The sequence below is a fragment of the Tenrec ecaudatus genome, chromosome 18, assembly GCF_050624435.1.
Source record: "Tenrec ecaudatus isolate mTenEca1 chromosome 18, mTenEca1.hap1, whole genome shotgun sequence".
In the NCBI taxonomy this organism is placed as follows: domain Eukaryota; kingdom Metazoa; phylum Chordata; class Mammalia; order Afrosoricida; family Tenrecidae; genus Tenrec; species Tenrec ecaudatus.
The window spans coordinates 19,838,137-19,848,812 of NC_134547.1; the positions used below are offsets into that span (position 1 = coordinate 19,838,137).

Below are 10,676 nucleotides of genomic sequence, written 5' to 3' on the forward strand. Positions count from 1 at the left end.
CTTCCTCTCTGCCTGCCAGGAACTTTCACTTCCTGCTGCACGGGCCTCCCCTCTGAGAGCAGGTAGGGCCCCCAGGGACCCAAGCATCTGGCCGATCCCCCCACTGCCTCCAGGCAGCACCAGGCAGCTACCCTGTCCTACCCTGGCCACCACCACCCATCCTCTTCCCTGTCCCTTTGCCCAGGGCCCAGGCTGACCTCTGCCCCCACCCCCACCCTTAGACACCTGCCTCTGCCCTCCCCACCCCCACTGAGACCGGGTTTAATTGTCCGGCTCATGATGACGACCTCCTGACCTCCTACTTCCACCACAAGCAAGAATGGAAAGGGTCCCTGGAGAACAGGGGCCTGGCCTGTCCCCCGGTCACCAGCCCCTCATTCTGGGCCTGGGCTCCTTTCAGGACTCACTGAATGGATGGATGGATGGATAGATGGATAGATGATGGATGGATGGATGGATGGAGCGACCTTTCCCAGATCCAAAGATTTCCCACTCCCAGGAAATGCTGCAGAGAAAATAGTCCCGTAATACTGACCCCACAAATAGTCCCATAATATCCAACCCCAGAGAACTAACTGGGTGCCAGGTGGTGAGTTGGGAGTTGGGTCCAGAGGATAGGAAGGCAAGAGGGACCCGTGGGTGAGAAGTCAGAGGGTCAGAGGGGAGAGGAAGCTTGGAGGGGTGGGCATAGGAGAAGGGCTTTCACAAGGCCATGGGGAGAAAAAGTCTTTTATCTTTTTATTTCCTTTTTAGCATAAACCTTGGGAAGGCTCCTGGTACTGATATTCCCTGGGAAATTCACTCAGCTTTTCCCTCTGTCTGGGCCTTTTCATAGTCAAACATTGGCAGAGGGGAGGGGCAGGGGCATTCCAGGGGCTGGAGAAGCAGAGGAGGGGAAGGGAGGCTGCTGCAGTATTCTTCTCCACATTTCAAAGCAGGCCAACTGCGGGCTGAGGTCTCCCCAGGCCTGCCGTGGGCCAGCAGTGTCACTCAGCCAGTCCCTGTTGGTCCTGCTGGACAGGCTACTAAAATCTTGGCCTATTTTCCTACCACTTGTTAAAATCACCGAAGAGCCCTGGGTATGTAATGGTGAAGATCAGCAGTTCACAACCACCAGCTGCTCTATAGGAGAGAGATGGGGCTGTCTACCCCCAGCTAGAGTTAGAGTCGTGGAAACTGAGGGGCAGTTCTACCCTGTCCTGTAGGGTCACTATGAATTAACATCGCCTCAATGGTAATGTGGTTGGTTGGTTGGTTGGTTGGGTTTTTTTTTTTTTTTTTTGGGCGGGGGGCATAGAAATAGCAAGGAGCCTTGGTAGCCCAATGATTTACACATTGGTGTGCTAACTGCAAGTTTGGTGGTTCAAACTCAGCAGTCACTCTATGGGAAGAAACCGAGGCTTTCTGCTCCTGTAAAGATCTACAGCCTCAGAAACCCACAAGGCCAATCTGTGCTGTCCTGTGAGTCGGAATTGGGATCAGCCCAACTGGCAGGGAGTTTAGCAGTTTCTTAGATAGCTGTTGTTATTTTAAGTCCCTCCCTCCCACCACCCAGGACCACCACCTCTCTGCTGGGGCTGCCAGGTCTCCCCCACAGGAAGCAAGCCTCAACACTGGCAGAGAACAAAGCAGAACTGCCCCTGCGGAGCACAGCTGGTTGGTTTCAAACTGCTGACCTTGCGGTGGCAGCCCCATGTGTGCCCTGCTGTACTATGAATCTGGATTGACTTGATGGCAGTGAGTGGGTGGAGTTTGGCTCCACCAGGGTCGCCGTCCCGGTGAAGGCAAGCGCTGTTTGTGGACTGGAGCGGCCTCAAGGGCAATCTTCCTCTCTCAAAAGGGCCAGACCATGGCTCCCTGGCCTCCCGCGTCCTGAGCATGGCCCAGCCGGAGCATAAGGCCGCCTCTGTCTTGCCCACTGACGGGGAGAGGTAAGGGCTTAGGGCTGGGGTCTCAGTCTTCCTGCCCCTCATCCAGAAACTGTTCACCCAATACCTACCCCCCACGCCAGGGACCCCGAAGCCCACTCAGCCCCCTCGACCCTTCATCCCTCTGATGCCCCTTCCTGCACTTTGACCCCTCTGACCCCTGACCTGAATCCTGCCTGTCCCAGGCTGGCCTCCTCACAGATGAATGGAGCAGGTGAGAACCCCCTAGGGGTCCTGAGATCCCCAGAACCACTTCTTCGTCTGCGGAGGACATGGGGGGTTTGGCAGGTCCCCGAGCTGAAGGCCCACGGTGCAGAGGCTTTGCTGAAGCTGCGGCCACCAGGAGTAAGTACTCGGAGCCGGGGACCCTCCTCGGGACACCCCATCTCAGCTGCGTGACAGCCCTGACTCAGCTGGGACAAACCGGAAAAATGGTTTTCTTTTTCTCCTTCCTCCCTGCTCCACTCTCCAGTATCTCTTCCTCCCACTAGCTGCCGCTGCCTCTGCGGCTTCCTCTTGTCCCTGCTTCTGTCTTAGTGGGCGTGTCCAGGGGGGATCCACAGGTATCTCTGCTCTGTGCCAGGCAAGCTCCTGGCATATGCACGGATCTCTTTGTGCTGTAGGATGATTCCAACTCTTAGTGGGTCTCTTAAAAGGAGGTGAAGTCACACAGGCACCTGTTTTTTCGTGTGTGTGTGTGTTCACAGATGCAGATTGGTTTATATTTCTTTTCTTTTTTGTTAAGCAGTAACTCCTTTTCTGGCAGCCCTTGGTAACCATATTTGTCTCTCTGCCGCTGCTGATTTTAGAGAATTTACACGCAGGTGACCGTTTTTGATATTGCCCTTTGGTGTTGGCTTATTTCACCCAGCATCATGTTATAAAGGCAGGTAGCACACATCAGAACCGCCTCTCTCCCGATGGCTTAAGACGGTGCCATCATACGGAGGAGCCACATGTGATTTCTCCGTTTATCCCTGGTGGCATAACGGGCTGTGCTCCACATTAAGTGGCTAACCCAAGGTCAGCAGTTCAAATCCACCAGCAGCTCCGTGGGAGCAAGATGAGGCTGTCTGCTACTTTGGGGTGTTCTGTAGTTTCAACTGTGTTAGCCTGAATTGACTAGAGAAACAAGTCCAGGACACTCATATGTGTATAAGAAAGAACTTTATATCAAAGACTAATCCTATATTAAGAAAACATCCCAGTCCAGTCCAGATCAAGTCCAAAAGGCTGATATTAGCCCATATGTCCAATACCAGTCTATAAATTCTTCTTCAGACTCACATAGCCATGCACTAATACTGAATGCAGGAAGATCACAGGTCAGTGGGTAGAAAGTCTTCTGGATCCAGTGGTGGTGGAAGCATCTCAGCGCTGGAGTGGGTCTCCATGTGGCTCCTCCAGCTACAGGGCCCTGGCTGCTATGAGTATAGCTCCATGTGGTTTGTCAACAGGAATGTCTCACAGGGAGTGTGTGTGTGTGTCCAGCCTCCAGTGAGCTGTTTGTCACCACAGCACCTCCAAATGAGGTCATTAAGCTGTGACCTGATTGACAGGCTAAGCTCCACCCCTTCACTTAAAATCATTTTTTTTCACTCTTAATAGTCTCTTAATTGACATCAAATTATGTAACTACCACATGAACTTACAAGTTTTTCCCTGATTAAATGTATTCCTAGGTATTTTATCCTTTTTGATGTTATTTGAATTGTTTCCTTAATTTCCCTTTCAGATCGCTTATTGCTTATGTGCAAAATCATGACCGATTTGGTGTGTTGAACTTGTACCTTGCGACTAGGCTCAATTCATGGATTAGTTCCTGGGTGGCACAAGTACTCCACTATGAACTGAACAATGGGCTCTTCAACCCTGCCCAGATGCGGCTGGTTATATAGGTCGATGCGCCAACAGTAGCAACTAACACCAGCTTTCTCGGGGAATCTGTGGGGCCCTCTAGAGAGAGGGAGGGTCATGTGATCTGCAAGTAGCAATCGCTTTAATTCTCCCTTTAGGGAAAAAAAAAACAACCTCTTCAGTTATCCCCAAATGCCCTTTGTCAGGCTGAAGAGTTCGCCTTCTAATCCTAGTTTGCCTGATCATGGAGGGGGGTGTTGGATTTTGTCAGATACTTTTCTACACCAATTGAGAGCACCGTGTGGTTCTTGTCTTTCGTTCTGTTAAGGCGCCAGATCGCATAGCTCCATATTCTAATGTTGCACCACACTCCCCACCGCCCCCGCTGTTAGATTCTTTTTCTGTTTCCTGGACGATTGTTCCAACTACAGTCAGAGAGCATGCTGGTCTGTGTTCGCTTCCCCTTGGTATCATTCTCTGCCCTTGCTGTTAGGGTGGTGCTCCCCCCGCCCCTGGCTTTCCAGAACAGCTGGAGAAGGGCCAGGGTTAATTCTTAAATTAGCCAGGCTATCTAAACCAGGCTCCTCTGCTAGAAGGTTTTTGGTGACCGATTTAACCCTTTCATCTGTCGTAGGGCTGTGGATTTGTCTTAGTTCTTCTTGAATCCATCTAGGTTGTTTGTATGTTTCCAAGAATCTGTCCGGATCCACTCACAGCCTTCCATCCTCTCTATCTCTGTCAGGCTGGTGTTGATGTTCCTACTTTCTTTTCTGATCTTACGTTAAGTGTCTCTTCTCGTATTTTCTCTGTGGGTCTCGCTAAACCCAGAACCAAGCCCACTTCTGTGGAGTCCCTTCTGCCTCAGAGCAACTTTCCGTGGGACGGAGTAGAACCGAGACTGTACGTCTTCACGGGAGCAATCAGCCTCGTCTTTCATTGGAGGAGAAGCTGGTGGGTTTGAACCTCTGACCTTGAGGTTAGCAGCCTCTTAATGCCATTTATTGGCTCTGTGTCTAGCCATGGGGAATTGCCCCATCAATTGGGACTGCTTTGGGCAGCAAGTAATAAGTCATTGTTCTACAGCAGCCTAAACAAAGAGGCATTCATCTTTCTGACGTAACTAGAAAGAGAGCTGACTGATTCTTTAGCATCAGGACCAGCTTCTCGGTGAGTCTCCTGGCTGTTCTTCATCATTACCCAGTGGCTGTCCCAGGTCCAAGTATACAAGGGGGCTTCAGAAAGTTGGTGCAAAGATGGCATTGAACATTGATGGAATTTTTTTTCAACAAACTTGTTGAAGCCTCGCCTCGTACGTGGGAGCACTTCATGCAGGAAGGAGAGATGGGAGAAATCTATTTATTTTATCAACCAAATTCACACGTGACTCGAAATCTGTGGATGGAACTCAGGTAGTAATATTAAGTTCATCTCTTCATCCCTGAGCCAACCGCAGGGGTCAAAGAGCACCGTCATTCACCTGGCTTGAGTTAGGTCATAGACCCACCTCCTGGGACTTGGAGGGAACCAATCCTCTGGACTGAAAGTAGGGAAGGGGCTCCTGTAAATGACACTGGAGGTGTGCAACTCACAATTACAGAAAATAGATACTGTCCAATAAAAGCAGCCAGACCCCTGCACATCTCCTCTTCAACTGAGTTCTGCCTGCTGCCCCTAGAGTTTCCTCGTCATCGGATATGAACCCAGCCAGGCCCTGGTGCTGAGGACCGGACCTTCACCAGGGAAAGTCAACACTTACCGGATCCAGAAAGTTCCCGGAGGTGAGGCACTTTCAGTCCGAAGCAAATTTCTCACTAGGAACCACTAGCTTCACTTTTATAATCCCTCCTGTCCTTCTCCACCTCTGTGCCATGGTCAGAGCCACCATCCCCTCTGGCCAGCAGCCTCCCTCCTGCTCCCTCTCCTTCCATCCTGCTTTCTGAGCACGGCAGCCAGGCAGGTGTTTTCAAACACCCATCAGATGCTACACCTCATCCCAAACCCTGCAGACCTTCCTAACATGCTTAGCTAAATGTTTAAGCTCCTCACCAGAGCTTGCAAGACACTGTATAATCTAGTATAATCTCGCCCCTGCATCTGACTCTCAGTCACTCTGCTCCTTGGACACACAGAATGGAAGGTGTTCCAACTTCAGATACTTGCACCTGCCCTTCTCTTCCGCATGACTAGTCTTCCTTGAATGGTGGGTTAGTCTCGCCAGCCTGTAGGTGCCTGCTGGCACGTAACCGTCCAGGATTTTCACAGCCGCTATGGCCCTCTGTCGTCTTGGACCCATTTTTTTTCCTCACAGCGCTCTATACTAGACACTTATCTTTCTTTTTCTTTTGTATCCGTTGGGATTTAATACATATATCATCCCCTAATTCCATCACGTCAAGTAGAATTGTGCAATTGCGACCACACTCAGTCTCCAACCATTCTTTGCTCTATACGTGTCTTTGCGTAGCTGTTTATGCATTTACTTTCACATTCCTCCTACTGAAAAGTAAAGCTTCAGGAAAAGCTCGCACGTAGCTGCCTTCTAACAACCGTTCACAAATCTCTCTCTAGTGAATGAGTCCTATGTGGTGGCATAAGTGGGATATATGAGTAAAGGCACGGGGGAAATGGGCTCTAAGTACGGGTAATTTCCTCCGTTAGTAAGACCTGGGGGGGCTTGCGGGAAGGAGTGGGGAGCTAGGAAGCTGCCACTCGTCAAAGTTTCTTCTTCCGCTCTCCTTGCTCCTCCCCAGGTGTGTCTCTGGAATCCTCTAACCTCTGCATGCCAGACCTGCCCAATCTCCTGGCCTTCCTAGCAGCCAGCAGGTACTCATCAGAAGAGCCGAGAAGGACTCTTTCCTATGGTACCCTGTGGTTTGAATTGTGGGAGCCGGCCCCCCACCACGAATCATGGGTTCAGCTAGCACAATTGTATGGATGAGATATATAAATATTGTATTGAAGTCATAGCATGAGAGAGAGAAGAAATATTGCAACACATTTCATGGTAGCATTGCTCACCTCAGCCCCGCTTGGTGGTCCACGTGGAGAGGGGGGGAAGGGAAGGAAGACAAAGGGAAAGGGAACAGGGAAGGAGAGAGTGGGGGCGAGACCAGTGAGAGAGTTCTAGAGATCTCTATTGCTAACCCAGGCCTATGTATACCTTTGAGGGGGCGTGCAAGCCCCCTAATTACAGGTGAGGACATACATCACAGGAAGGGATTGTGCTATAGGTTATACAGCAAGGAGAGGGGGACAATCTAGGGACATACATGCAATAGGAAGAGGAGGGATTGGGGGTACACATGTGACAAGATGGGTGGATCCTAGAGTCAGGATGGCAGCTGGCTCTCCATAAGAACCATTAGCAGTCAGGTGTAAACCCCAGCTACAGGAACCAAGCTAATGGTCACAGGCCTCAGGGAGAAGTAATCCATTGGTCCCCAGCAGCAGGGAGCAGGCCCACCCCTGTTGTGTGGGGAGACAGCAGTCAGGCAGGGACTGCCTTCAGGGAGGATGTCTAAGCATCTGACCTCCCTCACAGTACCCAAGTCACACAGTGAGGCTCCTTTATCGTTTCTCAGGGATGTTCTGCCCAGAACACTGCTCTTGCCCCCTCCAACTCCAGGGCCTGAGAACAAGCTTACAGGTGAGGCATGGTCTTCCAAGGGAGGATGAGGCTAATTTCCTAGCCACCTCAGTCCAGGGTGATGGAACTTGGAGAACGAGACTCCTAGGCCGGGGAATTAGAGGGAGTTAGGAAGTTTGGGGTCCCTGAGGGGGGCAGGGGCGGGGGGCTAGAAACCAGACTGTTTGGTCTGTGAGAGGAAAAAGATGGGAAACTTGATCCCTGAGCCTGAAGAAGACTGAGAACCCAGACTCCAATGTCTTGGAGAAGGGAGAAGACTAGGGCCCAAACTCCAGAGGCAGTTGGGGGGGGGTTCAAGGAAGGAGGGGGTTGGAGGCATATATTCCTTGGTAATGAGTGAGGAGGGGCAGCAGGCAATCTCAGTGTCTCTCCAGTCCTAAGGCTGGGAGCTTAAGCATTCTGGTATCCGGAGGGGCCAGGGCTTGGCCCCAGGAGACCTGGGACATCGCCCCTTTGCTGGTCTCCAGCTCCCCCACAGATCAGCAGGGTCCACCTTCATGCTTCAGGAAAAGCTCTATCGGTGGTGAACCAGCTCTGCCAGGAGACCCACCAGGAACATGAAATGGAACCGTCCCTCTCGGAGACCCCGCCAGAGAGTGCCCAGAGAGGTAGCCCAGGTGAGGGGTTCGGAGGGGCATATTCTGCTAAGGGAACAGAGATCTGCAGGTGCTGCTCCCTGAGACCAAACCCTCTCCTCACATTCCAGCCTCCAGCCACCCCGCCCCTCACCGCGTTTCCTGGATCGAAGGCCCACTCAGCCCAGAAGTTAACTATCTTGGGCCATCTCTGGCCAGCCTAGAGGAAGAGGAGGAGGAGGAGGAAGATGCCTTCAAAGAAGAGGCAGGCCCTGAGGATGCCCTCACCACTCATGTCCGGTCTCTGACCAGATCCTGGAACAACTACGTGGCCAGGCAGTTCCGAGGCCTGCGGGCGCGCCTCAGCTCGGCGACAGGAGGCGCCCACGGGCAGGGGGACCCAGCCACAGAGCTGCTTCAGGACGTGCGTCACCTCCTCACGAACCTCCAGGATTACCTAGTAAAGGATCCCAGCGTCAGAGCTGTCTTTGGGAGCAGGGGGCCTCGGCTGACCAAGAAGTACGAGGATCTTGGTAATGAGGAGACGTGGAAGGGGACTTTCTCAGCACCTCCTGATCTTCCAGGGGTTCGGGTGTACAATCTCTTGGCCTTACAAGTCGGCTTGTTTCCAGCTGCCTGCTTTCCAGGCTTGAGGGTACCTAGTTGCTTCTCCACACGCGCGTGCACCCTTTTTGCATATTAAGCCCGAACTATCACCGTGGAGTCTAATTCCAACTAGGAGGGGCCCCCATGAGGTCCCACATATAATACCGCCTATTGCATACACGGTGCCCCAGCGGGTTACGCGTCGGGCTGCTCACCGCAAGGTCAGCAGTTTGAATCCACCAGATGCCCGGTGGAAAAAGTTTGAGGCTTCCTACTCCTGTAAAGAGTTACGGTCTCAGAACCCCACAGGGGCCGCTCTCTTCGGTCCTATAGGGTTGCCATGCGTCGCACTGACTCGATGGCAAGTTTACACTTGTGGGTGGTCAAAGAGGAGGAGGGCTGGTGGTCCACTAGGGTGACTCGGTGGTTGAGGGTCGGCCTGGGGACCCGTCCTTCACTAGCCCCCATTCCCGCAGGCCCCGCGGTGGAGGCGGCGGTGTGCCAGGCGGTGCTGGCGCCCCTGAAACCAGCCCTGTGGACTCGACTGCGCACCCTCCGCGCCCCGGAGCTCAAGCGCCTGCAGCGAAGGCAGCGAGCCCTGCGTGCGGGGGCGGGGCCTCGGGAAGGGGCGGGGCATCGGGAGGCCCAGGGGGCGGGGCCGGCGGCGCTGGGCCTCGCCCCCGCCCTGCGCAGCCGCATCCATCGGAGGCTCGCGCGCCTGCACGCCACGTGCGCGCCCCGGCGCAAGGTGGAGCTCCTGCTGGCCATGTGCAGTGACATCTACGCCGGCCTCGCGCGCGGCGAGGATCAAGGTAAAGGAGCTGGACCGCCTTGAGGTTGAGCGACGTGGCCCACGTGGCCTGGGAAAGCAGGTTGGAGGCGTCTGGGCGTGGGTGGAGGGCAGAGGGTGGCAGGCTCCGATGGGTGGCATCTACGTGGCCCGTGGGATTCCTTTTGGCGATGTTTTGCCTGCTCTGCAAGGTGGGCGGGCTAGCTAGTGTGGCCCCCCGGACATCGGGTGGAAGGTGTTGGTCCCCACCACCACCATCCATCTCAGGGAGTACGCTCCGGCCCCCCCAGAGCCCCAGGGGGCCGACGCTTTCTTGCCAGCGCTGACGGAGGAACTGATCTGGAGTCCCGACCTTGGGGAGACGCAGCTGGACGTGGAGTTCCTAATGGAGCTCCTGGACCCGGATGAGCTTCGGGGAGAGGGTGAGTCCCCACCCACAGCAGGACGTGTTCAAGGGTCACCCGAGCGAGGGACACCGCTCCGGGATGCAGGCAGGAAAGGCAGGCCGTTTGCAGGGCGCTCGGGGGAGCCAGGGAAGCCAGCCAGGAGGGCTGACCTCCCCTCTCTGGCTCCCAGCCGGGTACTACTTGACCACGTGGTTTGGAGCGCTGCACCACATCGCCCACTACCAGCCCGAGGCCGGCCGTGCACCCCAGGGGCTCAGCTCTGAGGCCCGCGCCTCCCTGCGCCAGTGGCACAGCCGGAGGACGCTCCATAGACAGGACCGCACCGGTACCCAGGTGATCGCGGGCCAGGGCTGCTAGCAAAGGGTAGGGCAGGCCTATTGCCCTTCTTACGTAGGCTTTCGCCCTCCCCTCAGGCTGACTTGTCTTTTGAAGAGCCTTGGACCACGGGGACAGAGCCCAGAAACCACTGATGGTTAGTGGGGGTGTTCTCTTCAAGCAAGATGACCGAGGTGCAGTGCACCAGGACAGCAGCAACTTGTGACCCCTGTGGGTAGGGCCAGTGTTAGTCTGGGTAGACTAGAGAACCAAATCCATGGAGGCTCATGTGTATAAGAGAGAACTTTATATACAAAAGCAATTGAATAGTGAGAAAACCTCCCAGCCCAGTCCAGATCAAGTCCATAAGTCCGATATTAGCCCATATGCTCAATACCAATCTATAAATTCCTCTTCAGACTCACACAACACATGCAATGACCCTGAATGCAGGAAGATCACAAGTGGGCGGAAAGTCTTGTGGATCCAGTGGAGGTGGTAGCATCTCAGTGCTGGCGTGGGTCTCCACATGGCTTCTCCAGCTCCAGGACC

The 10,676-nt window shown here is 53.9% G+C and overlaps 1 protein-coding gene across 1 annotated transcript; it reads left to right on the forward strand.

Moving 5' to 3' along the window:
- The first annotated feature begins 1,878 nt into the window (after positions 1 to 1,878).
- RINL (Ras and Rab interactor like) lies at positions 1,879 to 10,279 on the forward strand. The gene is made up of 11 exons (XM_075536654.1): positions 1,879 to 1,931; positions 2,114 to 2,273; positions 5,461 to 5,563; positions 6,536 to 6,608; positions 7,367 to 7,431; positions 7,899 to 8,048; positions 8,138 to 8,539; positions 9,089 to 9,424; positions 9,693 to 9,824; positions 9,979 to 10,142; positions 10,223 to 10,279. Exons 1-11 carry the CDS (start codon positions 1,879 to 1,881, stop codon positions 10,277 to 10,279), a joined length of 1,695 nt encoding a protein of 564 aa, XP_075392769.1.
- Positions 10,280 to 10,676: the final 397 nt, after the last annotated feature.

Bases quoted from the DNA above. Each gene is read 5' to 3' on its own strand.
- RINL (XM_075536654.1), top strand. From the start codon at position 1,879: ATGGCCCAGCCGGAGCATAAGGCCGCCTCTGTCTTGCCCACTGACGGG. The intron at 1,932-2,113 runs GTAAGGGCTTAG...TGCCTGTCCCAG, and splicing joins TTGCCCACTGACGGGGAGAG to GCTGGCCTCCTCACAGATGA. The intron at 5,564-6,535 runs GTGAGGCACTTT...GCTCCTCCCCAG, and splicing joins GATCCAGAAAGTTCCCGGAG to GTGTGTCTCTGGAATCCTCT.